The following is a 25,213-nucleotide window of genomic DNA, read 5'->3' as shown; positions in this document are numbered from 1 at the left end:
CAGGCACATGAAAGCAGCGAGGGCATTCAAATGGCAAAAGAATAGCATATACCATCCTCGAGTTATAGTTTATACCTACATAATGTCTCTAATCATCAGAATTTTAGTTGCTAAATTCATATTCAAGAACATGTCCGGCATGAGTTAGAATGCTTTCTAATCAACTGTTAAACTAAAGAGATGAGAAATCATTGATCACAAGCTGTCCGCATATAAATACATCTTGCAAGAATTTTTTATTAAGTATAGCAACATAAGGTTATATATCAGGCCTCATTCAATCATGGTTTATCGCTTGCTCAATCTCGGAACCGATAGCCTTGCAACCCGTCTGTTAACCTGGGGGCTAATATGGAGAAAGAGAGACACAGAAAAAAAAACAAAGGAGAGAAGAAAGAGCAAACAGAAGATATATAACCGGAGACCGTTCAATCCCTTTGAACAAGCATAGCCAGATCAGAGGGACGATTCGAAGCTTCTGAGAAATTATTTTATATAATTTCTGTCCTGTTATTATTTGTTAGCCTCCACCAGCTCCGGCACGTGAGAACAGCCCGTTTGTGCCGGCACGTGGGACCATATTCTCTATCAGCATGATTAAGATTTAGTTCCAAAAGAAAATTTGGTCTTGGTCGTGGATAAGTAGTATAACAAAAGAAAACATGCATAACAGGCAAAGTAATATTGGATTAGCAAACAACATATATTGCTGCAATTATTTATGATTAACAAAAACTATCATATCAAGCAAGGTAATTTGGTGTTTATCCTTATGCAAACCAATACCTAAGCATATATATAGAAGCATATTCATCCAAAATACAAGCAGCCAATCATTGCACTTTACCTAATAACTAGTTATACAACTCGATGACCGAACGTAAACCCAGGGATGCTGTTATCTTGTAGTCGCTAAAACCTGCAGCAAGGAATAAACGCCTCCATTCGGTTTCACTTCGTTCCTTTCCCCTAGTAAGGATCATCATCTCTATGTCAAAGAGAAGTTGTGGTTCAACTGAAATAGAAACATCAGTAGTAACACCAACTACTATGTCTATTATGATGACCTTTCCACCATCTTTTTTAGGAGGAATGGCTTCTTTGCAACGCTTTAGTATCCTGATGCAGTCCTCGTCACTCCAATCATGTAATATCCACTGTAACATGTTAATTTTTAATGAATTAGAATAGCATACTCTATTATTTGCAAAAAATTGCTGAAGTTGAATTCTTTAGTTTTGTTTGTTTCAACATTTCAGAGAAACCCATTCAGAATAATTACCAATATGATGAACACTTTGCAAGTAGGAAGTGTGATTTAGGTTTGCAATATAGTGCACTAAATTTCAGTTTCTCTTTGGACCTGGTTGCCAGGCGTGTTGGATAAAGCCTATGATGCTATTAACACGTGTAATAATGAAAAATTATTGGTGGGACCTGGTCCACTAATGGTGGATCACTCCGACCACAAAGGGACACACAAATGCGGATGAAAAAGAAATAGGAGGGAGAGGAAGAAATATAGGCATGTTCCTTTATGGTTGGACCGGTCCACCGCTAAGTTAGTGGAGCTTGGTCCAAACAATAGTTTTACTATAATAATAGTTTTTATTGAAAGAGAATTATCACTACCAACCGGCCATATGAGAATAACAAAATAATCGTACACGTGGCGGAACACTCTACTCATGTGAAAATATGCTTGATGGTTGTGCAAGACAAGGGATATAAGAGAAGTTCTCTCACATGCATTGAGGAGACACAAAGAACGAAGAGGAGAGAACCCATCAAATATCTTTGATTTAATTTAGGTAATAGAATCTAAAATTCGGATCAGGTTGAATCAAATCTTAGATCGGCTGGGTCAGATCCAACTTGTTGACAAATCCTACCGTTACCGAGCTCAAGAGCTTGGTATTATATCTTTCATGTGAAACAAGGATTCACCTTCCTTCGGACGAATCCACCGTTGGATCGTGCAATGGTCGTTTTAAGATTGGTGCAAATAGTGGATGAAAGAGTTTAGAATACTTTAAAATCTGTATGTGCGTGATCCAACGGTCAACATCACCAAAGAAAATTGATCATTTTTTTGCATGAAAGATACAACTTGAACCCTCGTGTCTGAGCTGGAGCCGATAATGGGCCGGGCTTGGATATAGAAAATGTTAAATTTTAAATAAAGCTGGATCGAAGCCCAAGTAAAAATAAATTTTGTTGAGGCCGGAGGTTTGGCCCATGATCACCAGCTCTAATCTTAGCCCATTACTGTAGTTGCTAACCCAACAGTTGTTGTCTCTACGTCATGCTTTAATAAATTAATTTATTAAGATGCCCAAGCAACTCAATAAAGTCAGTGAAAAAGTCACACAGCCGGTGTGGTGTATTGTCATCGCCTGCAATCGCGGAGTGTGCTATTAAGGGGCGAGGTGATTGCCTCCGGATCAAAGATATTGTGGATGGAGGTGATGAGATCTGGTTGCACTAGGAGTGGCTTTTTTTAGTGGTTTTCCTGAGTTATCGCAGCATCAGTCATTAGTAAATTATAATAAGCAAAACCTGGCAATCTTCTCTAACAGGGAGGTTACCGTACTTTGAACAAGACGGCATCCGCCGGAGGGATGTGCTCGAACATGTCCCCTCCGATGAACTCCACGCCCTCCCGCTCCTCCTCGTCCACCGTAGCCACCACATGTGGCAGGTCCAGCACCGCGCACCGAACGCCGGGCAACGCCTTGGCGATGGCCTTCGCCAGCGTGCCCGTCCCCCCGCCCACGTCCACCACCGACCGCACCCCGCGGAGCACCTCCCATTGCTGCCGCAGCAGCGCCACCTCCGTCACCAGCCGCGCGTCGCTGGCCATCCCCTCGTTGAACAGCTCGTTGAAATCCGCCCTCGCGTCCGTCTCCTCGAACAACCCCTTGCCGTGCGCCATGTCGAACGGCGTCGCCCGCGTCGCCCCGGCCCTGAACCACGCCCCCAGCTGGTGCGCCGGCCCCAGCATGGTCCATTTCAATACTATCAGCGCGAACGGCGAGAGACACGCCTTCTCCTCCTTCACCAGGAGTTTCGAGGCCGGCGTGAGGAAATAACTCTCTTCTTCTTCCCCTTCTTGGTCTCGGTGGCTCGCGAAAAGGCCGGAGTGGACGAGCAGGCGCATGAGGCTTCCGAGGGCGGGGGCTTTGGACGGGGGAATGGAGAGGGAGGTGGCAAGCTCGCAGAGGGTGATGGGCTTGCCGTGGTTGTGGAGGACGTCCGGGATGCCGAGCTCGATGGCGCACTTGAGGGACATGGATCTGACGAAGCTGAGGGCGTGGTTCCACAGCTGGGCTGTGTCTTGGAGTTGCTCCTTGGCTGGCTGCTTCTCCTGGGTGAGTTCCATCGCTTGCATGCGAGTTAATCTATTGGGATTAATTTTGCAGTCTTGAACTCAGCCCTTTATATAGCCAGCGAGAGAGTGATTGCTAATATTTTGGTATGGGTACTGCTCATTTTGGTGCACAGGAAATTTTTGGTTGATCAGGTCCAGCTGCTCAAGCCCAACCACAATGGAACACGCACGAACATTTCCTTCGCCTTCTATTCCCAACCAATAATTTCTCGGTACAAGGTGATTGCTATTTTCGTAAATTAGCTCTTCTGTAGGGAATGATACAGTTAAGTTTTATGCGCAACAATATTTTGCAAATGGCGCCCGGCGTGCATCAAACTATTTTACTGACGATATGAAAACAGTATTGCCGACGACTATAATCATATAAATTTTGGGAAAGCACCTGCGTCGCAAAGAAGTGTTGACTCGGTACGCCTCTTGCACCCAGAGTCATGGTAAAAATGAATGACGACGGGAACGATGAAATATTTGCATAAGAAAAGGAATAAATTCTCTGTTCCTCCTATCCATAATATCTAAAATGTTACATATAATAGCACATAGACTTAATATAGGTTGATATAAGATCACACTAATAAAAAAAAAATATTACTGACTGATATAAATTATCACATAATCTATAAAATTACTTTAAAAAAATCATCCTAGCAACAAAAAAAAAAAAATATATAGATCGATACAGAATCGTGCTAACAAAGAAAAATATTATGGAATAATACATATTATTATGTAATTTCTAAAATTACGCTAACATCCTCCCTCAAACTCAAGATGATATTGTAAGTGCCAACTTGAGTTAGTAAACTTAATTACGAACATACGCAGAAATTGACGTACCAAATCAAGTATTATAGTAGCAGATCTGAAGCTGATGTGATAAATTAGGAGCTGACATATCGGCTTAGAAGCTAACATATTGGTTTAAAAGCTGATGTGGTGGTAGATCATGAGCTGACATGCCAGCTTAGAGCTGAAATGATAGACCAAGAGTTGACGTAGCATTATAGTCTGATGTGGTGGATCAAGAGTGTTATAGAAACTCAGAAGCTAATGTAGCGGATTAAGAGTTGACGTAGCAACTTAGAAGCCGATATAGCAGACTGATATATCAAGCTGATGTAATAATACATAATTTGACTTGGTAGAACAGAAACTGACATAGTAGCTTAAAAACTAATGCAATATATTAGAAAACTAATGCATCAAACTGATGTATTTGACAATACTGACGTAGCTAACTGGCGCGGCAGAGTAATATACCCACTGATATGGTTGACTAACATAGGAAACTGGTGTATCTGACTGATGTGGTAAATTAACGTGTTTGCCGATATAGCTAATTGACTTGTTTGATGACGTGGTATATTGATGTGGCTAATTAATATATTTGATGATGGACTATTGTATCTAATTAGTAGCCAACGTGGCTCTCATATTGCAGAGATATATATGGCAGCTTTACGGATGGATAAGTGATAACGTGGCAAAGCATCATGACTGATCAATGATGATGTGGTTGGATGATATGTCTTATCTGTGCTCATGTGGTAGAGTATTGTGTCATTTATTATGGCTACTTTAGATTGCATGACAGTGAGAAGATACATAAAATATGACAGTTGCAGCGAGGTCCAAAGCTTAGATAAAATGGAGGCACTATGGAAGAGGAGCAAGAGACCTCGAATTGGATGGTGAAGGAGCAGGAGGCAGCAAATGAAATTGGAGATAGAGGGGAAGAGGCCGAGTGACGGTGATGTGAGATGTCCAAAGATCTAAAACTAAGGAGAAAAACAGTGGATAGAGGAGGAAGAGAATTTTGAGGTTGGCGCTGTGGGTATTACCGAGGAGGTCTTGGCATTTGCGAGGAATATCTCGATGCATCCGGAGACGTGGTTGGATTTCCGAAAAACGAAGTTATTCAAGTTCTTTTTACCAAAGAAGTCCCGCTCTGACGGCCCGACGAGTCATCAGATGCAGATCCATTAGAAAATAAAAGATTTTTGGATATTAATCTACTAGAAATGGAGGATATGCAGATTTACTAAAAGACATGGGATCATCTAATGCTGATTCACTAGGAAATAGAGGACCAGTGGAAAAATAGAGAATCTGCGAATTCATTAAAAAATAGAGGATCTTCGAATATTGATTTACCAAAAAATAGAGATAGATAGATCGGCAATAGGGATCTTAAAATCTTCTAAACATGGCAATGATGGCCATAACAAATGTGAAAGAGACGGCAACAGCAGATTAAGTGATCGGTGGCTTTAATACCATGATGAAATATTTGCATAAAAATAGAAAAACAAAAGAAAGAAAGAGAGAGAAAAATAATTTTATTTCTCTGTTTTCTCACATTCGGTATATCTCGAGAGTTAAATATATACTAGCGTATAAACTTTATACAAGAAAATAATATAGGTTGATATAGAATTATTCTAATAAAGAAAAGTGTTATTGACTGATATAAGTTATTACATAATTCCTAAAATCACTTTAATAAGATTATACAAATAAAAAAATAATATTTATTGATAAAAAATTATGTTAGCAAAAGAAAATTATAAACTGATACAAATTATCATATGACGTCTAAAATTATGCTAATATGGAGAAATCTTGGGCACCGGACATCTTTGATGTGGCGGGATTTGTATGATAGACTCCTCAACAACCATTTCCATTTGATACGACCAGAGGGGAAGATCGATATCATTGACAAATAGCGCGCCTGACAAGAAAGTTTTTAAAAGATGTGCATATAATTAAAAATAAAAAAATAACAATGAGTACGAGAATTCGAGAGCTACTTCATTTACCGTGAAAGCTGTGGCATCATGGCTTTTATGAAGAGTCTGAAACGTGAAAAGAGTGGCATCTATGTAATGTACGAAAAAAAGAAGAAGAGAGTGACATCTGATAAAGAAACAAAAAAAAGATAACGTGAGAGCTAACTCTGATAGCAATCAGGCCCATTTTTTCAACGACAAAAACAAAAACATGACAACTTTAGTTCAACAAAAAAAACATGCCAACTTTTTGTTACGCCAAGTTGATGCTAGAAACTTTTATACCACGTCCCGGTCCCCGGGTATTTGTTATTATTTTCGATAGACGGAATGATTTTAGGCCAGGTCATAAGCCACTATCTTGATCATTTCGAAGTCATATGTCAGCGGAAATCTACGAATATCCTTATCCTTATCCTCAGCATCGAACGATAAGTTCACCGAATGAAACCGCAGCTCTCCAATGGATGATCTGGATGGAGGAGAGACCAGGGATTTCTTAGGTGTTGGGATGCAGACGCTCTGCCCCTCATAATTAATGGATGGATCAAAGATTCGTTAGTCTTGTATGTTACAAACTTACCTATGGAAAGCATGCATGGTTGTTGAGGGAAAAGGAAGTATGGAGAACTTATACTTTCGCAAATTTTGTAGGAAACAAAAGGTCGTATCGTCGCTTATAGGATATAAATTATTACATTATATAGGAGAACATCTAATCCAAGTCCAATGCAACCATGTCTGGGTTTGAATTCTTAGATTAGCTAATTACAGATGGGCAATGACATGCCTGAGCGACAATTCCAATCATAGAAATGAGTATTTAACTTTGATAATTGTAGTAAGTGGTGCTCCCATGCATTGTTATTCCAACAAGGAGGGGGAAGAGAAGAGTGCTTCGCAAGTGCAACCGCAGTTACTTGGCCGAGTGCTTATGCATAAATATATCTGTGGACCGGAGAATAAAGCACGGCCTACGTATATAAGCCTCTCCCTGCATCGGTCTCCCATCCCATGTTCTTCAAGTAGTAAAGAATTTTATCTTACATCCTTCTAAATGGGATGCCTTTTGCAAGTTGATCTTTTCGAGAAAAGATTTGAATTATAGATCTAAAATTATGCATTAATGACAATTAGGTTTGAAGATTCTGTAGGTCATTGAGCTGTGGTAGGACTTTTTTTTTTCAAAAAATAAAGCATCGTATAGGCCAAGCCTTATCAACTTTTGTACATGGAGACTCGTGTTAAACCCATGTAAAGACACTGGTCGGGAAGAAAAAAATTACTCCAAACCGACCTAACTCATTTTATGCAACACGCGGGCCGAGCCACCCCGAGTAGAATTGAGCCTAGTTGAGGTGACCCAATCCCTTTACAGACCGGACTACAGTTAAGTTTGTAAATCCAATGCCCCATAAACTTGCCTGCATTTCCTGTAACTTGATCATGGAATGCAAATCATGACAGCTAGATTGTTAACGACCTAACAGTCATCATTCTTGAAGATAGCATTTGCACTGAACTTCTGATATTCTTTGTTTTTATTTTACTCTTATTTTTTAAAAAACATATTTTCACTCTTTTACGAAAACAATAAATGTTTGCCACCAAAAGCTCTAGGATTTTGCAAACCATTTCCAAGAATAAAAGAGCTTCGTTGCTCAATCTACTTCATTTTTACTTTTGGATTTCTGAAAACAAAATGATAAATAATAATCAGTACCAAATGAGTCCTCCATTTTCCATACAAAAAATATTTTAATAAGCGCTGTCAAAATATAACATAATATTTTTAAGGTGGGCTTGCGTTGAATGGGTAAAGTAACATCGTATCAGCAGTCGTTTGAAGGAAAACTCTGATTCAAAGCTGCATCAGCATGCACTCTCGTAATTCCTAGAGCGGATGTAATCTTGCATAGATTAAACCAATTGTAGTTTCAGTACTAGTTTAGGCATAGATTAAACCATATATAGTTTAGGCATTCTCGTAATGGGATGGCAAGACCAAACAGCCTAACCCAAAAATGCCAATCTTAGGTTCAGAAGTTGGTAAGTGAAAGTCTAAAAGATGTTCGTTTCTTTCTCTCTTTTTTTTTATTTTGCATTTACCTACCAGGTTGTAAAATAACTTTTCCCCTTCTCTGTATTTTTTTAATAATTTTCAATAAAAGCTGGATGGCTCTCTATACCTCCCTTTCACTCAAAAAAAAAAAAAGCCTAAAATCTACAGAGCTGGGCCTGAGCTCACATATTTCGTGAAGTTGAATTGAGCTTATTGAGCGAGGCCTGGCCTCAGAAAAATATTATGCTTTTCTTTTTTTTGGTTAAAAGGAAAGTCGTGTTTTGGATGACTTGGTAGTTGGGACTGTCGTTCATGTTCGGATTCAGCATGTGCCAGGCCCAAGCCCAGAATTGAATCTCTGTTCAGAGCCAGAATTTAGCCCAGCGTGGCCCATGGACCTATGCGGCTGGAGATGGCCAGGATTACTGGTGCCAATCCACCGTTGGATCATCAAACCTCGCTTTGAGATCCATGCCGAGGGATGAATGATACATCTCGGAGTGCTTTAAGAGCTGTGCAGTGGCCGATCAAATGGTAGTTTTGTATGAAGGAAGGTGAATCCTTCTTTCGTGCAAAAGATACAAGCATGTCCCTAGATGTAAAACATATCTCGTTTATTTCAATACGGGCCAAATAGATTTTGGTAGGCTTTTGTACACCTTCTTAAAATAAATAAATAGCCAGAAAAGCTTGTGAGATTTTCAAACATAGCAGGTCCAGCTACAAGTAATTTGCGAAATATTACTTTTGACGTCATGATCGTTAATGATTATTTCTCATTGAGTAAGTATGATACGACAGAATAATCTAGAATCATAATCATGGATGTAGACACTTCTTCATCTTATTTAATGAGGTATGCAAATTCTTATTTGAGATGAAGCAAAACGTTGCCATCCACATAAAAACACACCACATACACTAATCTCAAACTCTTTTAGATAAATAATTGGATTGCAATAAGCAAGCTCATAACGAGTATGAAGCCACTAATAATCAAGTACAAGACACTTGTTGAAAAACAACACAAGGTTTGCATGAATATTTTCACGCTATCACATGGCTAAGGGTAAAGCTCAATGACGGAGTATACACCTAGTATTGGAAAAAATTTGTAGTCGTTAAATCCAGCATTGTTGAAAATTTTTCGCCATTCATGTTCTTCGCGCTCCATTCCTCCAAGACCGATCATCATACAGATATCATAGAAGAGATGTGTCTCGGTTATTTTTGGATAGTGAGAGTTTATTACCATATCCACAATGATGACTTTTCCACCCTCTTCTTTAGGTGGGACTGCTTCCTTACACCGTTTTAGAATCTTGACACAATCCTCGTCACTCCAATTATGAAGAATGCTCTGCGTGCATACAATTTACAAGTGAAGAATTCTGTCAATGCAAGGTCCAATGCAACAAAATATCCAAGATATCATATATCAAATACTGCTACCAGCTTTAAGTGCCTTATGTTGTTCCATAAACTCATCATAAGCTCAAAATCCAGAGCTTCGGCATCTACATTCATAAACCTAAATTAATCAGTATATATAACTTTAAGCTCCTTCACTGTTATATGTAATTAATAAAACTATAATAGCACAGCATATTGTTGAGATATGCACAACCATAAGTGCTATAAATTAATGATTAGAAGATCGCTCCTCGACGCTGATCACATATCTCTATAAATCCAACAACATTATTTATACAACCAGAATCCTCTGCGATGCGGTAGCGTACACCATAGAGTATGTATAAATATGTAGTCCTTGGTGGGTGACCTTGATATATATACAGCACGGCAAACTGAGAATTAATTTCTACGTCTATATTTGGTTTTTTTTGACGTGGAACATCTATATTTTACCTGACTGCCTGCTAGCGCGCAGGTGCGTCGAGATATACATTTAATTAAATAGAGCGTAATGCTTAGTTTCTATACTAACGACATAATGTTAAGAAGTCAGCGAGTTTTGAAGATATAAAAAAGAGTTGCTACCTTGAGAAAGATTGCATCGGCCGGTGGAATGGAGTCAAACATACTCCCACCGACGGCGTTGACCAGTTTACTCTCCGGCAAGGTGGCGACGACGTGAGGGAGGTCGAACACGGTGCATTTGACGTCCGGGAAGGCCTCAGCAACCATCCTGGCGGAGGCCCCCGTCCCTCCCCCGACATCCACCAGCGACTTGAGCCCTCGGAAGAACTGCGGGAACTCGGTCACCATCGCCTTCACCACCCAGCACGTCTCGCACGACATGGCATCGTTGAACATGTCGTTAAGCTCGGGGCAAATGCTTGCTTAAATTACCTGGATGTGCCTGGATATCATTCATCCTTTCACAACGTTTTAGATTAGAGGAGTATATGATAGGCTTTGTTTTTCTTTCTTAGGACAAGAAATTAGAAAATGTAGTTAGATTGGGCTATCTGAACTTTCAATCTAACCTAACCAACTTGAAATCAAATTAACATGACCCAACCTACCTATCAAAAATTAGCATGTTCCAACCCAAGATTGTCATGGTACAAAGTAGCCCAACCAAATTATGGATTGGGTATATATCAACTTTAGCTGATATGGCAAAAATTGCTCTCCAACTTAATGCTTGTGTGTCTTAATGTCTTACTTGTTTTAATTGATCACTCAACCCTTAAACTTGCTTGGCCGGCATGATTTGGATATACGACCATAGTTGCAAGCTTGCTATGAGCTCGGTGCCATTAATAGCTTTCTTAGATAGTGTTGATATCTAAATTCTGCCTGGCCATATTTTGATGATCTGAATGCATGAAAGGCACAGATCAATCATCTCGATACACGATGGTGGAAGACATAGCACCAATTTACATTAATAGCTTTCTTAAATAGTGTTGATTTCCAAATTCTGCCTGACTATATTTTGATGATTTGAAGGCATGAAAGGTGCAGATCAATCATCTCGATACATGATGGTGGAAGACAGAACGCCAATTTACTGTAAAGAGTCGTGAATCTATGCACAGAGAAGAGAAAGATCCATTGGATGGCTCCAATCATACCTCCTCCGATGCTTAAGTTAGCAAAACTTTGGAATAACAGTGAAAATAGCAAAAGGAGATATAATAAAAGTTATTTGAGTAGAGGGATCTCCCTGGATCATTAGGCCTTAAGTGCCTCCCCTGAAGTACTCGACCTAGGAGCTCGGCCTCAGTCAGGTGGCACAAAAGGGCAGCCTCCAAGGACTCACATTTTGGTCTTGAGGAATCGGGGTCCCATACTCACAATGTTCGTGTCCCGGGTGGCATGGAAGGACAACCTTTAGGAACTTGAAGGGACTTGCATCCTAGTCTCCAAAGATGTGGGTCCTGCATGCATGATACTTGGAAGCAGCATGGAAGAGGAGTCAGATGCAGAGATAGCAATGAAAGCTGGAAAGCCTCTCCTTACTAGCCTCTCGCCATGACAACTTAAGAGCTTCTCCTTAGGAGCCTCTCGCCGTCTCTCTCCCTCCATTCAAGATCCTTTGGCCTTATTTATATAAAGGAGGGAGCATTGATCTATTACGATTTAAAGGTGAAAATTAAGGGATTGTTGTAACCTCCTTCATTATTTGAATTCAAATATGTCATAATCTCTTTTCTTGTTTGGACCCGCCAAGAATTCAATTTTTTTTTTCAAATTCAAAACTTCCAAAATGCTTGCCACATGTCGATCTATGATACATGAATTAGATTTAGGCCACACCAGATAGAATCACCACCATTTCTAAATTGTATGTCTAGAAAACTTTTTTTCTCAATAAAGAAACTATTTCTATCCTCTCTTAACTCCCTAATGCCACCCCACCCACCTCTTCTACCATCCACCACACCTCCCTTCCTATCTTTGCCCACATCCCTATTGCCACCTCCTGTTATTTTCCGAGGGCACTGCCTTCCCCTTCTTTCTTCTTTCTGTACTCCTTCTGTTTCAATATTGCTAACGGTGACCATTGCATGTTTTTTGGGTTTCCTTCCTTTCCTCCCCATCTTCTTCTCCTTCCATCGCGTGTAATCTATGATATTGTCATCACCCTAAACAATTGATACAAGTGTATTTTTGTCCTACAAGTTCGACCATGCAATAGGTAGCGATGGGGGGAGAAGGCAATAGCGACAATGGTTGGTATTGTAGTGGTGGAGTGGCATGTGCATGCATCTTTTCTCCAAGACTCTACGACGAAGGTTAAGATCATCTCCCCAAACAAGAAAATACTAAGAGCATTTTCATTCTACAATACTCTTATATTATCATGTGATAGTTATGTGCCACCTTTCCATGAATGAAGATGAGCGGCGGACCACTTCGGAATGATTTGGAAATTTGAAAATGTTATTTTTGAAAACTTTTTAAAGATAACGAAATGTATATGGAGATCTTCCAAACTTGAAAAATTCAAATTGTAATTTATGTAAAAAAAAGAGCTAGTGGCCCTAATTACGCCTCGAAATAAGCCAAGTTTGGGCTTAAAAGATGCAGATTTTGACCATCCTTGCCCAAGGGTCTGATTCATGACGATGTAAAGTCCTTGAGTGCTCATTTCTAGACCAACCCTAACATACAATGCAGCAGGATTGGACAATTGGCAATATCTACCAATTGGCCTTCAATGTTCTTGATGCTAAACATGGAAGAACATGCAATTGCAACTCAACCCAACTTCTAGTTTGGATCGAGTTGTTTTGTTTTTTGTTGAAGATTGAATTGTGCTCCGCTTCATTTTGGGTGTGGTGGGGTTGAAAGCTCGAGCAATTACATCCAACCTTATCACAATTCAAGTTCAATATCTTTTCAATCTAAATTCATATAAAATTAATTGAAGCTAACATTTTGTTTCAATGAACAATAGTTTACTCTAAAGTAGAGGTGTAAATGAGCTGAGCCATTTGCAAGTTGCCTGAGTTCAATTAAGATCCAAACTAGACTCGACTTTATTATTATGGAGCTCGAGTCGAGCTCAGTAGCTGGAACAATTTTTGAGTTGAGCTCGAGTAGCAAAATACTGGGCTTGAAAACTAATAAAAATATTATATTATATTTGTAATATATTAATAATTTGATATTTTAAGTGAAATATGCATACATTTTAATCTAACCTAACTTGGAAATTTTAACCTATTTTTTAATTATAACTAAGGCTCAAATTTGAGCTGGAACTCGAGCTCGAGTATGGCTCGATTGATATTCGACTCGAGTCGAATCAATTTCGAGTAGTGTTATTTTTTTCATTAAGTTGAGTTCGAGCGTAGATATTAAAGCTCAATCGATCTTGAATTGAATTTCAAGTCCGAGTATTTTGAATCGATTCGAGCTCGAGCCTCTGGCTGCTCGACTAGGCTTAGCTCGATTGCATCTTTGTCCTAAAGCACACTTATTTGCTTCGCAACAGAGATTTTCTATTTGATTTTCCGATGAGTTGTATGTCTCAAAATGATTTGGAGTCAAGCTGTATATAAATTTAAGCGGTTTAATTCCTTGCTGAAAAAATAAAGAGTTTAGATGATCCAACTTAATGCCAGTTAGGGTTGAATCTTTTGTCGGTCAAGTTGAGCTTGAGCGAACTTTTTTGTCCAACCCAACCTAGTCATTCACTCGAAGAGAGAGGACATGAATCCGCATCGTGAAACAGAATGGACTTCAACAATCAACATTGATAGGTTCCAATACCAAGCACCAAACCCAAATCAACCCATATGGTATATGGTTTGTGCAAGATCAAGTTGGTCCAATTTCGTCGAGCCAATTTCTGAATCTGGTTGGCTTAGCAATCCGAAGCCTCGAATAAATCATGAGCTCGTGGCCTTATTTCGTGGAATCTGCTCCGCTCGTCATTCCTTAGCCGTTCGATTTTTCTTTGACCGCTTTCTTAGCCATTAACTCACTCTTTCTGACAATAATTAATTTGCTGCCCACATCCACCGAGACGCCACGCTGGCGATCCGCGATCCGAGTGAATCCCTCTGAACGAGTCTCGGCGGTCGATCTCATCTCAGCACCAACGGCCACGATTCCACTTCATTTCCACCAGCCCGCCTAAAAACGCTTTGGATTTTACATCTTTCCCGCTGCTCAGCCGCTACAAATCTCTCCCAAATCCTTGCCTTCCCATCGCTGATCCAACCGCGACCTTCTCTTTCTTTTCGGCCCCGAAAACCTAGCTTTTCTCAGCGTTCTACTTGCAAGAAATGGCGCGGACGAAGCAGACGGCGAGGAAGTCCACCGGCGGCAAGGCACCCCGGAAGCAGCTTGCGACGAAGGCCGCGAGGAAGTCGGCGCCGGCGACGGGAGGCGTGAAGAAGCCCCACCGTTTCCGCCCCGGTACAGTGGCGCTGCGGGAGATCCGCAAGTACCAGAAGAGCACGGAGCTTCTCATCCGGAAGCTGCCCTTCCAGCGGCTTGTCCGGGAGATCGCCCAGGACTTCAAGACCGACCTCCGCTTCCAAAGCTCCGCCGTGTCGGCTCTGCAGGAGGCGGCGGAGGCCTATTTGGTGGGGCTCTTCGAAGACACCAACCTCTGCGCTATCCACGCCAAGCGTGTCACGATCATGCCCAAGGACATTCAGCTCGCACGCCGTATCCGTGGGGAGCGCGCCTGAAGAGTTTTGAGGCGGTCTCCTGCGGTTACGGGGTAGTGTGGTAGAGGAGGGGGGCAATGGGTTATCTGATGGAATGGGGTCGGGCGGAATGGCTGATGGTATCATTTGTATGATAGAAAGATTATGGCTTCTTAGTTTCTCTTCTTTTTTACTGGATGTTAGGATTTGAAAATCCAGGGTTTTTGGATGTTTTATGGATGATCTTGGCCTCTCCGTGGAGAAAGGAAATGTTTTAATTTTGTCTAGATATTTTTTTCCTCCTCCTATCTTCATTTCGGTTATTGGAAACGTAATTAGAAGCCTTTTTGTTTGTCTAATCTATTATTCTATTTTGGGTGATGCTTTTTGGAGAATAATGGCAATGACTTCTTGTGACCTTGATCTTGCTTGGAGCAGAATTTTCTTTGGTAGGGGGTGGAGATTTACAAAGTCAAAGAATCTCTCTTTTTTTTTTTTTGGCTGAAAACGGGAACCTATGTATTTTGAGATATTGACTGGTCCCCTTGCAAGTGGATTGTTATATAACCGGACATGACCTCTTCAATACATAGTTGTGCTTGGCGTTCCAAATGCTTCACTGTATATTTATTTTACCCTCATGGCTAGACGTCTGAATACCTAGTTGATAGTCTCCAACTCGAATTTTTTGCTGTTTTTCTTTCTTATTGTGATTGAGCATCATAAGCTGCCAATGTTTTGCTATGTTTATGATTGGAGCAGCAGCTCTATGTTCCACTTTCTGAATGCAATTACACAATGATTTTTGGTTGATGACCCATGATTTGAATGGCAGTCTGCGCAAGTAACTTATTCCTAAAAAGTGTGTGACGGTTTATAATTTTATTCTCTCTCTATCTACACCTCCTGCAGCAAATCAATTGATTCTTATTACAAGTAGGCACAATGCATCAGGTTTGTGATCAAAATTAGAATTATAATAAAAATCGAAATCAGCATAGTTATGTTTCTCAACATAGCATTTCTTTTTTGCATTTTGGAGCCTAACTCTTCCTAACTAAATATATGCCCTTAAAGAATTTGGTTGAGTGATAAACAAAGTATATAACTTACATAAAGTTGGCAATCACTTAATGAGTATAATAGGAAACTAATAGAGGCTCGAAGATCTTGTATTAGGAGAAATTTATATCACAATCTAATATATTTTGAGGTTTGAAAAACATCGTTTTCAGCACCGCAAAATTTTCTTTATGAATGCACATCTTCGCCACCAAGAGTATTAAAAGCAAAATTAGATCTTCATACAAAAAGAATAAGGAAATTAAGTTTTTTCTTTTAAATAATTTGGACCATAGCATAAGTAAGCAGATAGGTTAGATCTTAGACAAGTGAGATACGGATCTGGATCCAAAATAAGAAATTAAAGATGCAAGCAAATACGCTATTATGCTAATTGAATCGTAGAGGGATGGGAACAAAAAGGGTTTTTCAATATTTTTCGAGATATCCTCCACTAAGAGGCTTGCTCTAGGACCCGAGTTGGGAGTGGTCTGGGCAGGAGTCGACTATGCAAGGTCATGCTTACAAGCGAACATTTTTATTCTGTTAAAGGGCGACTCAACCACTGTAATTAGATGGATCCATGGGCAGTCTTCTAGTTCTGGACATCTAGTTGTGTGTTGCTTTTAGGACGAATTATATTTATAGGACGAACAGAGCAGCAGATTAGGTTGCACTTTTTTTTTTTTGTTGATCACTCTAATGAGATGTCCTAGGCGGAATATCTTATGGGTAATAGAGTGGCATGTTATGCTGAGGCAGTGCCAATCTCATTGGAATATTTGACTTTCTGGTTTTTTGAGTATTTATTTATAAAAAAATAATGAAAAATTATTTTTTCATCTCTCTAAAGACCTCACTGTAACATGAGGTTTCTGTTGACCCAAAAAAAAAAAAAAACTTCCGGTCCACCACCCAAAAAAACAAACCGGCACGCGTGTGAACCTTTCGCAGCCATTCGTAACGCGCAAGCCAGGAATAGCAAGAAAGGTTCTGGCTCTTCGGTGCTGGGTCCTGTCCGGAGCCGCTGCCGTCTGCCTTCTATTTTATTTTTTGGGCTCCCGGTCTTCTTCCGCTTCTTCCCTCGCGCATCGCGCTCGCCCGATCCAAATGCTCTCCAGAGTAACTCTCTAGGCCGCGCTCACCTCCTCCCTCCCCATCTACTCTCCTCTTCGCCAATAGAGTAAAGAAGGGGGGAGAGAGAGAGAGAGAGAGAGAGAGAGAGTAGAGATCGAATCGCGACCGCAAGAAGTTGAGGATGATCCTGCCGGTGGTGAAGCTGGGAACGCTGGCCTTGAAGACGCTCTGCAAGCCCATCGCCAACCGTCTCAAGAAAGAGGCTGGCATCCACCCTAAGTTCCGCCAGTTCATCATTAACTTTGCTCAGGTACGTCTCTCCACCTTTCTCTCGATCTCTCGCTTTCTTTACATTCCGGAAATCCGTAGGCTTCGATTCTGCTGGATTTTGGGCAACTCGGTTGCTCACTCCAATTGAAGAATTTTGGATGGAGACAACGAAATCCAATTATTTTGTCAGAGTCATTTCCATTCCTCTCCTGCTTCAGTTGAAGCTCTGTTCTTCTTGTGATATCCAGCGGTGCTTTCTTTCTGAACCCTAATTTTGTTTTACTAATTTTGGTCCATGCTGGTTGAAGTTTTTTCTGTTGCTTCTGATGATCTAAATTGCGCTAGAGGAGCTGTACAATCCTCAGGACACTCCAAGTAATGACCGAGGAACTTATTTGACACGAGAATCGTGGAGTCTTCAAACATAGAACATGAATCATAAAATCATAAGATGTTTCATCTCTGCCTGTAATTATTGGAGAACCACTATGTCAGTTTTCAGGACGAATTGCCTCCAAAATATCTTTATACTGTCATTGGAAATTGCAACTTTAACAATTCAGGTTTCAAGTTTTGATGGTGCACGCCATTAGCTGGTAGCTCAACTGGTTGGCACCCACCTCTTCAAGTGAGAGGCCTCAGGTTCCAACATGAGTGGTGGCCAACAGTTCTTAGGAAAATTAAGCCGTGATGGAAGCAGTAAAAGGAAAAATATGATGCAAATTTCAGTGGAAGATACGTTTTTTGCTTGGTAGGCATAAAAAAAAAGGGAAATAGAAATATAAAGGCAAAGGCCGAACAAGGAGAAGCTTTAATAGCATAAACGTTAGAAAGGGCTAAACGTGATGAGAGGAGCATCAGTTTTGACTTTGGTTGGACACTGGAGAGATAAGAGCCATCAAGGCGAAAGACATCCTTCTAAGCATTAGTGCAATCTTAGTAGGGTGAGATATGAAAAATGAACTTAATTTTCAACTTTTGTTGCTAAAATATTGACGAAGGCATCTCCTTGAAGACTTTAGTTACTAGCGCAGGGGAGGAGATTGGTTGGATTCTCGTGCCTAATGACAATTAACATGTGGGAAAGAATACTCCCCTCTTCAAGCCAAACCATGTTTCATGGTTGTGGTTTGCCTTTGGCAGCTTTCTCTATAGCTAGTTGATGAATGGGGACATGGCATTAAGTTTGATCATGATAGTTCAATGAGAGCATATGAATACAATGTTTGTGAAAGTTGTCACAGACAATGGTTATGACTAATGATGGATTGCCAGATTCTACATGGTAGATCTTTAAAACTTTTCTGAACCTTTTGTGAATTTGAGAAGCGAAAGGCAATTTTTTAATGCGCACGGATGCACAACCACGCACACGCTATGTATGTTTGTATGTATGTTTAACAACCTAGGATCTCACTCTAAAAGGCTAGTCGGAAGGTATTTTTTTGGTTCCTTAGTCTTGTATAAGTATCCAGTAATTTTTTGACAAATAACCGATGTGGGATTAAACACATGTCTGCACACATCCTCACATACTTTCCTTGTTTAAGTTTTGACGTCCTCGTCAGGCTTAAGAACCAAATTCATTCAAATCTAATCATAAGCACCTCAATTAGTATGTGGTCAACCTCAATGAGCCTGTGCTACAGTGTCCCCTAGTCCAAATGGAACATTGGTTGAGTCCGTTCTGATACTTTTTTAACAATCCAAGACCTCACCCCAAAAGACTAGCTGGAAGATATTTTTTGGATTTCTTAGTTCTATATAAGCACCCAAGATCTTTTCGATGAATAATCAATGTGGGACTAAATACACGCCCGCACGAGTCTTCACAATATGTATATATTTGTTTAATTGATACAACAAAATGGTTGCCTGGTGGAACTCAAGTGCAAATTATATAATTTGCAATCCATGCACATACTCATACAAACATGTATATGTGGTAAATTATGTACAAATAACAAGTTGCATATGCTTATAAATTATAATGCATCCTCTAAAGTTGTCGGTAAAAACTTCAGCAAAACTTTTGGAACGCTAGAATGTTGTAATTTCTCATATCTATTTTTTTCCATACATTGTTTGGTTGAATTTGTCGAAACAAGTGGAATCTTATGTCAAATAGACATGCATTTTCTGCATGTATATGGGTATGGTTGGTGCATGATTAATGGATATATGCATCAATATAGGTATGTATGCATGTACTTGTTGCATTTGCTCAGAGATTTGGTATGGGTTTGATAGGACTCACTACTTTATTATCTTTATATTAAAGCAATTTTTGTTACATTTTTAATTTAAAAATTGCAATTCATAATATGGAAGAATGATGGAACACGAGGGTTTGGTTATACAAGGATGTGCTATTTTGTCAAGAAACGACACCTACTTTTTTCACTTATCTGTTCTTGGCTGAAAGTCTATCATAAAATTAGATTCCTGACTTCCATTAAATCAACACATTGTTTTGATACTCATCCAAGCAGGAACTCCTATAGAGTTTTTTCTGGATCTTTACATATCTTACTAGTGACCTCCTGTGATTCCAGCGCATGGTACCTTACTGAGAAGCTAAGTTGACAACTATTGCTGAATAGCTTTCAATAAGCAGCTCAACAGAACCTTTCTCCAAGCATAATCTTAAACCCCATCTTGCTGCTTATAATTTGAGTAAGTTGATAAACTCTGATAAACCCTGTAATTCACCATCTTCACCTCTTGTCATTCTCTTCAACCTCGTATGCTATAACACAATATAATCGCCTATTTCATTTCAAATCCACACTTATCAGTTGCAATGGCTGGAGATTAATATCGAAATTGTTTGATATCTGTTTGTTTAGATTTAGGCCACCTCTCTGTGGTTAAAGCTAACCACTCTGCTTTTAGTGTTTCTTATAATTTTGGGACAGCAAAATGAATTCCATGCATCTATTTACATTGAAAAATTTCTATTGTTTCATTCATCTTATACATTCAAATCACAATTAAACTCAGTTTTTATATAAAAAGAAATTGATTTTCTGGACTCAAAGGTACCTTTGAATGTGCCACATAATTGATGCATGCACACAGCATATTAATGATTTAATATCCTGTCTGTATATAAAAATTGAATGGAGACTAATATGACAAACTCCAGTTGGTTTTGCATAGTAATATGGGATATCCACCAAACAGTATGATCTGTATCGATATCTCTATTTCATGGTGCTGACACAGAACTCTTGTTTCATGCCTATGCTTCCAGCATGTGTAAGTATCTTTTTTTTTTTTCTAAAAATTATCCAGACTTAACATTTTTTTAGCCTTTCTGTGGTTATGCATTAACTTTTCTTTCTTCTCTATGTTTTACTTATTTACATGCCTTGTCATGTAAGATAACATGTGCCAACTTTTATGTATGTTATTCCTTTGTTAATCTTGATTCTGCCTTTATTTTTGAAAATAACTGACAAGGCAGATCCATCTATTGCTTCTATAGCCACAGAATGTTGTAAATTTTATTTACCATGGTGAATGTTATGTTATGAACAGTATTTTGAATTGAATAATATGAAATGTGTTAATATAATATTTCTGTAACAGGCCAACCATCGTGTCACCACAAACATACAAAGACGCATTTATGGTCATTCAACTGATGTTGCCATCCGGCCTTTGAATGAGGAGAAAGCTGTTCAAGCTGCTGCTGACCTTATTGGGGAACTCTTTGTCTTTTCGGTTGTCACTAAACTGGCTATTCTTTGGAAAGTTGATCTATTAGTTCTAGTTTTAAATGTGCTTGTGAATGATGTCATGCTTATGCACTGGTATCTGGTTTTTCAAAAGGTCATGAGTTATTGGGTAAATGTGTACATGGGTATTGGCAGTAAAGTCAATCTCCTGTACTTATGGATGATTATACATTGCACAAGTTCTGATATGCATTATCTTGCTTTGTTAGCTTATGTGAGCAAGTGCATTTGTGTGTCTGTACATGAACTCCATTGAAATTTCTTAGCAACTGATCTTGCAACTACTTTTGACAACATTTTGACAATTTTGGATTTGGATTCCGGCATGCTTATTCTGGTAACTTATTCACTAATTATTTTCCTCTTTGGGTTAGTAGGTGGCTGGAGCTGCTTTAATCTTTGAGGTGCAAAGAAGTGCAAGGTCGGAAGCTAGAAAGGAGGAAATTCGCAAGCAGGAGATTGAGGTAATATATTGAGACTTTCCCTCATTGAAAAATTATTAAAGTATTTATTTCTTCTGTATGGTTTCCATGATGATATGCGACATAAAACTTATTTTCACTAGTCTATGTAATGGGACTATATCTTTTAAAATAGTCTTTGTAGGAGTTGTTTTTTCTCTTTTAGACTCAAAACTGACCTCTAACCAACTCAGTGTCTGATAATATCATAGCATGAGACTACAAAGATGAACACTTTTCTGCTAGCAGAGTTTTCGAAGCTAAACAATCCCAACCACATGGTAGATCTTGAGCACATCTTTATGACTAAATTTATCAAGCAATTAGGACAGCAGTAAATGTTCTGGCCATAAACCATTATATTTCTTATTTTTTCTTATTTTTCAGGTTCTTCTTCCTATACCCTTCTTTTTCATCTGAAAAGTTGATTGGATACATTCCAGTCGAAGGTTTGGAGGATCCTTCAGATTGTTTAATATAAACTTTGAATTTTTATTAAATTAAACTGATAATGTATCTCCTTAATCCTTGACTTTTTTAAGAAAGTGACAACTTCTTTTGGGTTGTGTTTGGTTTGTGAATAAGAAAAATAGGAACAGTAAAAGTCATGCCTATGGAATAATTATGCATTTTTTTTGGACTGTAATTTTTAAATAGCAAAAGGCATCTTTTTGGAATAACTTTTTAATGATAACTTTTTTGTTGAAGACAAAAAGGCATAAAAGATGCCTTTATACCCAAGAGTAGCTTATGAAAGCTATCTCTGGAATAATTATGCCTGTATAAGTAAGTTGGACTGGCATAACTATTACTTGGTTATGTATGCCTCCTTCCCTGATGATGTTCGATAGGCATAAGGCTTATTCCAAGCCTTATTTCTACTTTATGCTTGAATCAAATCCAGCCTTGGTGATTAAATTTAAACCCCAAATTGCCTGAAATAAGTGTTTTGGTCCTTCCAGAGAAATATAGAGGGCTGAAAGTCTCAGATCTGGTCAGCCGAAAGATACTTTGGATCACAATCTCTCCATTTGATTGCTTTAATTAGATGTCTTTTTCGTTTTAATCTGTATTCCCCCCCCCCCCCCCCCCCCCCCCCCCCCCCCCAACCCTTCTACTTTTCTTGTTTCTATTTGATTGATTCTATTGAAAGTTTGTCGGTTCAATGAATCTAATGGTACATGATGCAGTGTGCAAATGTATCGTGATTGGTATCAATTAACAACTTAAAAGGCTAGCTACTCAGTTATTTCTATCAACCTGATTGGGGGAACAAGCATGGCTTCATCGGGGATTTCTCTAGCCAATAACGAATACATGGTGTTTTGAAATTGTAGGGTTTCGAGTTCTGGTATTTAATTTTATTAAGGACCTATTTGGATATTCTTACAGGATTAGGATGAAAATCCGAAAAGATTCATGGATTGGGCAGTCCATGCGCCCCCCCCCAACACACACACACACACACACACACACAAAAGCTCAAATCCCGTGAGAAGAAAAAAAAAGATCTCCATAGATCTTTTTTTTCTTCCTGCAACCCAAAGGCTAGAATCTGGGCTGGGTTTGGATAGGCTCTTAGAAAATACAAGCTAGATGGACTAGCAAGCCCAATTCCTACAGGATTTTCAGCCCAATCCTATAGGAATATCCAAATGAGCCCTAAGTGGGAAAATGAAAGGGATATAAGTTGGCACATGCTAGCTAAAATCAAGCAAAGAAATCTGGATTATCTGGTCGAAAGTTTTGTAAGATGTTACTAGAGGCTGCTGTTTGTAAATAGTTTCAGTTAATGGTAGTTCTTTTGCCACTATTTTGTCTCGAGTGTTGCATTTTTTTACTTTGACCAGGCAACGCACAAACTAATATTATGAGAGCCCTGCTTTTGCACTGTTATTCTGGCTTTGCTTCCTTAGTAGAGTTTCTTGGCATGTTTAAAATTTTATGAATGCCTTTTGTGCATGCTTGTGTGTTTTTTTCTGATTTTAATTTGTTTGAGACGGTGAAGATGGGCAGCTAGTTCAACACATTGCAGTCAATTTTATTAATATAACTGTGATTGCCTAATGGCATACTTTTATAATGGAAATGGTGAAGGAATCTTTTCTTGCTGAAGTATATAATATACTTGTTTAAGTTAAAGAAGGATTTACTGAAAAGCGTTGATTAAGCCATTAGATACGGTACAAAGAGAAGATTATGATGACCTGCACAGACTCATGAATGTCACTGCACACCTGTTATAATAAATTGACGAGCCTGGCTCTGTATGCTGAAACAAAAACCCGGGTTTGGAAATCAGTCATAATTTTGAAGCAAAATAGTTCACTTGATAATTTCATGGATTAAATGGTTCCTCCATCCCTAAAACATGAAGGTTGTCCTTGATATTTTTGGACATTTTTGAAGTGATTTTACAGTTTTACAAGATGCATAGATTCCTTTAATGGCTTTCCACAATTGGGATGGAAGTAAGTACCCATTTTCCTGAGATTACCTAATTTTAGGTGGGCCACATTTTTCTTTGTGGGTTCTTCCTCATTCTCCCTTATCATTTGTATATGGATGGCAAGGAGCATGATATTGTATCACCTTTCTTCTTGTAATTCATTCCAAGCAGTCTTGCATATAATCCCCGTCTTCTATTATGATTGCCTTTGTTTGATATCTTACAACAATATTTTTCTTCTTAAAGGAACTGAAACAAAGAGAGGAGGATCTAGCAAGAGAACTAGAGTTACTCAAGCAGAAGCTCAGTGAAATAGAGCAACTTGCCAAGGGACGAGGCCTTTCAGGCATTCTCAACTTCAGGCATGGCCATGCACTGGAAGAGAGCAAGTCAGCGGGATCTGCTTGATTAGTTTGAACAAGTTCAAGTTGGATGAACTTAAACAGCCTGAGCACAATGCTGTGTTGTTGGCTGTTATTGAGTACTCAATTCTTCTGTTCAGAGTTGGGTATATTTTTTCCACTAACCCTGTCGTTATGGTTCTTTACACCAATTTCCTTTTTGTTTGTAACTATTGCTGATTCATTGACAAGTGCTGATGCATATCTTTTACCCTTGTTGCCTCATTGGTGACTACAGCAATGTAAGAGGCGTTAAGCTTCAACTCATAAATCAAGAATAATCAATAAATAAATATGAAGGGATAGGGAGTTGTAGAAGGAATTTGTCATAATGTGATCTCGTCACTATTGGTTGAAACCACAATGCATGCAGAAGTTGAATGATTTTGTGCTTTCGATGTAAACTGTCCTATGCTCAAAATCTCATCTTTTTATTATCGTATATCATGTCATATATTTGCAAAAGATTATTATTAATCTAGTACTGTGGTCTTCCAGAGTGCAGCTAATGTTGAGACAGCTGGGATTTATTATGATGCAATTGGACAACTTAAGAAATGTTTATCTTAGAACCTCATTGGCTTATAGCCAAGTGGTGTTTATAAGACTTTCATTGGAGAGCAGAAAATTCCATGATGTACTGTGGTAGCGCTGAGTTTATTATAACGCATATATTTTGAAGATCAGTGTTATCCAACTTACGGAAGTTGGTATTGCTTCTAGCTCGTCAGCACGCTGTATGCAGGTGATATTTCTCGCACCGGGGTGAATGCCTGAAGAAATACGACAGGATGCTGAAATCAGAGGATCAATGATCATCATGTATCTTGCAATCTTGAGCTTTTGGAGTGCAGTCACCTACTCAATGCCTCCTATTCAGACCAGCGACATCACGAGGACACACCAGTTTGGTGACTTCCAAAC

At 39.2% G+C, this 25,213-nt stretch overlaps 4 protein-coding genes across 4 annotated transcripts; 2 read left to right on the top strand and 2 right to left on the bottom strand.

Annotated features, from left to right (window-relative positions):
• Positions 1–679: 679 nt before the first annotated feature.
• Positions 680–18,546, bottom strand: LOC103699250 (trans-resveratrol di-O-methyltransferase-like). The gene is made up of 4 exons (XM_039129029.1): positions 18,536–18,546; positions 9,171–9,174; positions 2,594–3,401; positions 680–1,157 (listed from the first exon to the last, which is right to left on the bottom strand). Exons 3-4 carry the CDS (start codon positions 3,389–3,391, stop codon positions 855–857), a joined length of 1,101 nt encoding a protein of 366 aa, XP_038984957.1. The 5' UTR covers positions 3,392–3,401; positions 9,171–9,174; positions 18,536–18,546; the 3' UTR covers positions 680–854.
• On the bottom strand, positions 9,222–10,534 carry LOC120111599 (trans-resveratrol di-O-methyltransferase-like). The gene is made up of 2 exons (XM_039129030.1): positions 10,250–10,534; positions 9,222–9,608 (listed from the first exon to the last, which is right to left on the bottom strand). The coding sequence occupies exons 1-2, from the start codon at positions 10,523–10,525 to the stop codon at positions 9,312–9,314; spliced, it is 573 nt and encodes a 190-aa protein (XP_038984958.1). The 5' UTR covers positions 10,526–10,534; the 3' UTR covers positions 9,222–9,311.
• On the top strand, positions 14,349–15,185 carry LOC103703390 (histone H3.2). The gene has a single exon (XM_008786236.4). The coding sequence runs from the start codon at positions 14,458–14,460 to the stop codon at positions 14,866–14,868; it is 411 nt and encodes a 136-aa protein (XP_008784458.1). The 5' UTR covers positions 14,349–14,457; the 3' UTR covers positions 14,869–15,185.
• LOC103703389 (OPA3-like protein) lies at positions 16,884–24,621 on the top strand. Its single transcript, XM_008786233.3, has 4 exons — positions 16,884–17,275; positions 20,830–20,964; positions 21,356–21,442; positions 24,135–24,621. The coding sequence occupies exons 1-4, from the start codon at positions 17,147–17,149 to the stop codon at positions 24,294–24,296; spliced, it is 513 nt and encodes a 170-aa protein (XP_008784455.1). The 5' UTR covers positions 16,884–17,146; the 3' UTR covers positions 24,297–24,621.
• Positions 24,622–25,213: the final 592 nt, after the last annotated feature.

This window comes from Phoenix dactylifera, chromosome 8 (assembly GCF_009389715.1).
Source record: "Phoenix dactylifera cultivar Barhee BC4 chromosome 8, palm_55x_up_171113_PBpolish2nd_filt_p, whole genome shotgun sequence".
In the NCBI taxonomy this organism is placed as follows: domain Eukaryota; kingdom Viridiplantae; phylum Streptophyta; class Magnoliopsida; order Arecales; family Arecaceae; genus Phoenix; species Phoenix dactylifera.
The sequence above is the reverse complement of the archived record's forward strand: the minus strand, read 5'-3'. Positions and strand labels throughout refer to the sequence as shown.

Coding starts and splice junctions, on each gene's coding strand:
- LOC103699250 (XM_039129029.1), bottom strand. CDS start 3,391: ATGCAAGCGATGGAACTCACCCAGGAGAAGCAGCCAGCCAAGGAGCAA. Junction 1,158..2,593: donor CGGATGCCGTCTTGTTCAAA/GTACGGTAACCT, acceptor AACATGTTACAG/TGGATATTACATGATTGGAG.
- LOC120111599 (XM_039129030.1), bottom strand. CDS start 10,525: ATGTTCAACGATGCCATGTCGTGCGAGACGTGCTGGGTGGTGAAGGCG. Junction 9,609..10,249: donor CCGATGCAATCTTTCTCAAG/GTAGCAACTCTT, acceptor GTATGCACGCAG/AGCATTCTTCATAATTGGAG.
- LOC103703390 (XM_008786236.4), top strand. CDS start 14,458: ATGGCGCGGACGAAGCAGACGGCGAGGAAGTCCACCGGCGGCAAGGCA.
- LOC103703389 (XM_008786233.3), top strand. CDS start 17,147: ATGATCCTGCCGGTGGTGAAGCTGGGAACGCTGGCCTTGAAGACGCTC. Junction 17,276..20,829: donor TCATCATTAACTTTGCTCAG/GTACGTCTCTCC, acceptor TTTCTGTAACAG/GCCAACCATCGTGTCACCAC. Junction 21,443..24,134: donor TTCGCAAGCAGGAGATTGAG/GTAATATATTGA, acceptor TTCTTCTTAAAG/GAACTGAAACAAAGAGAGGA.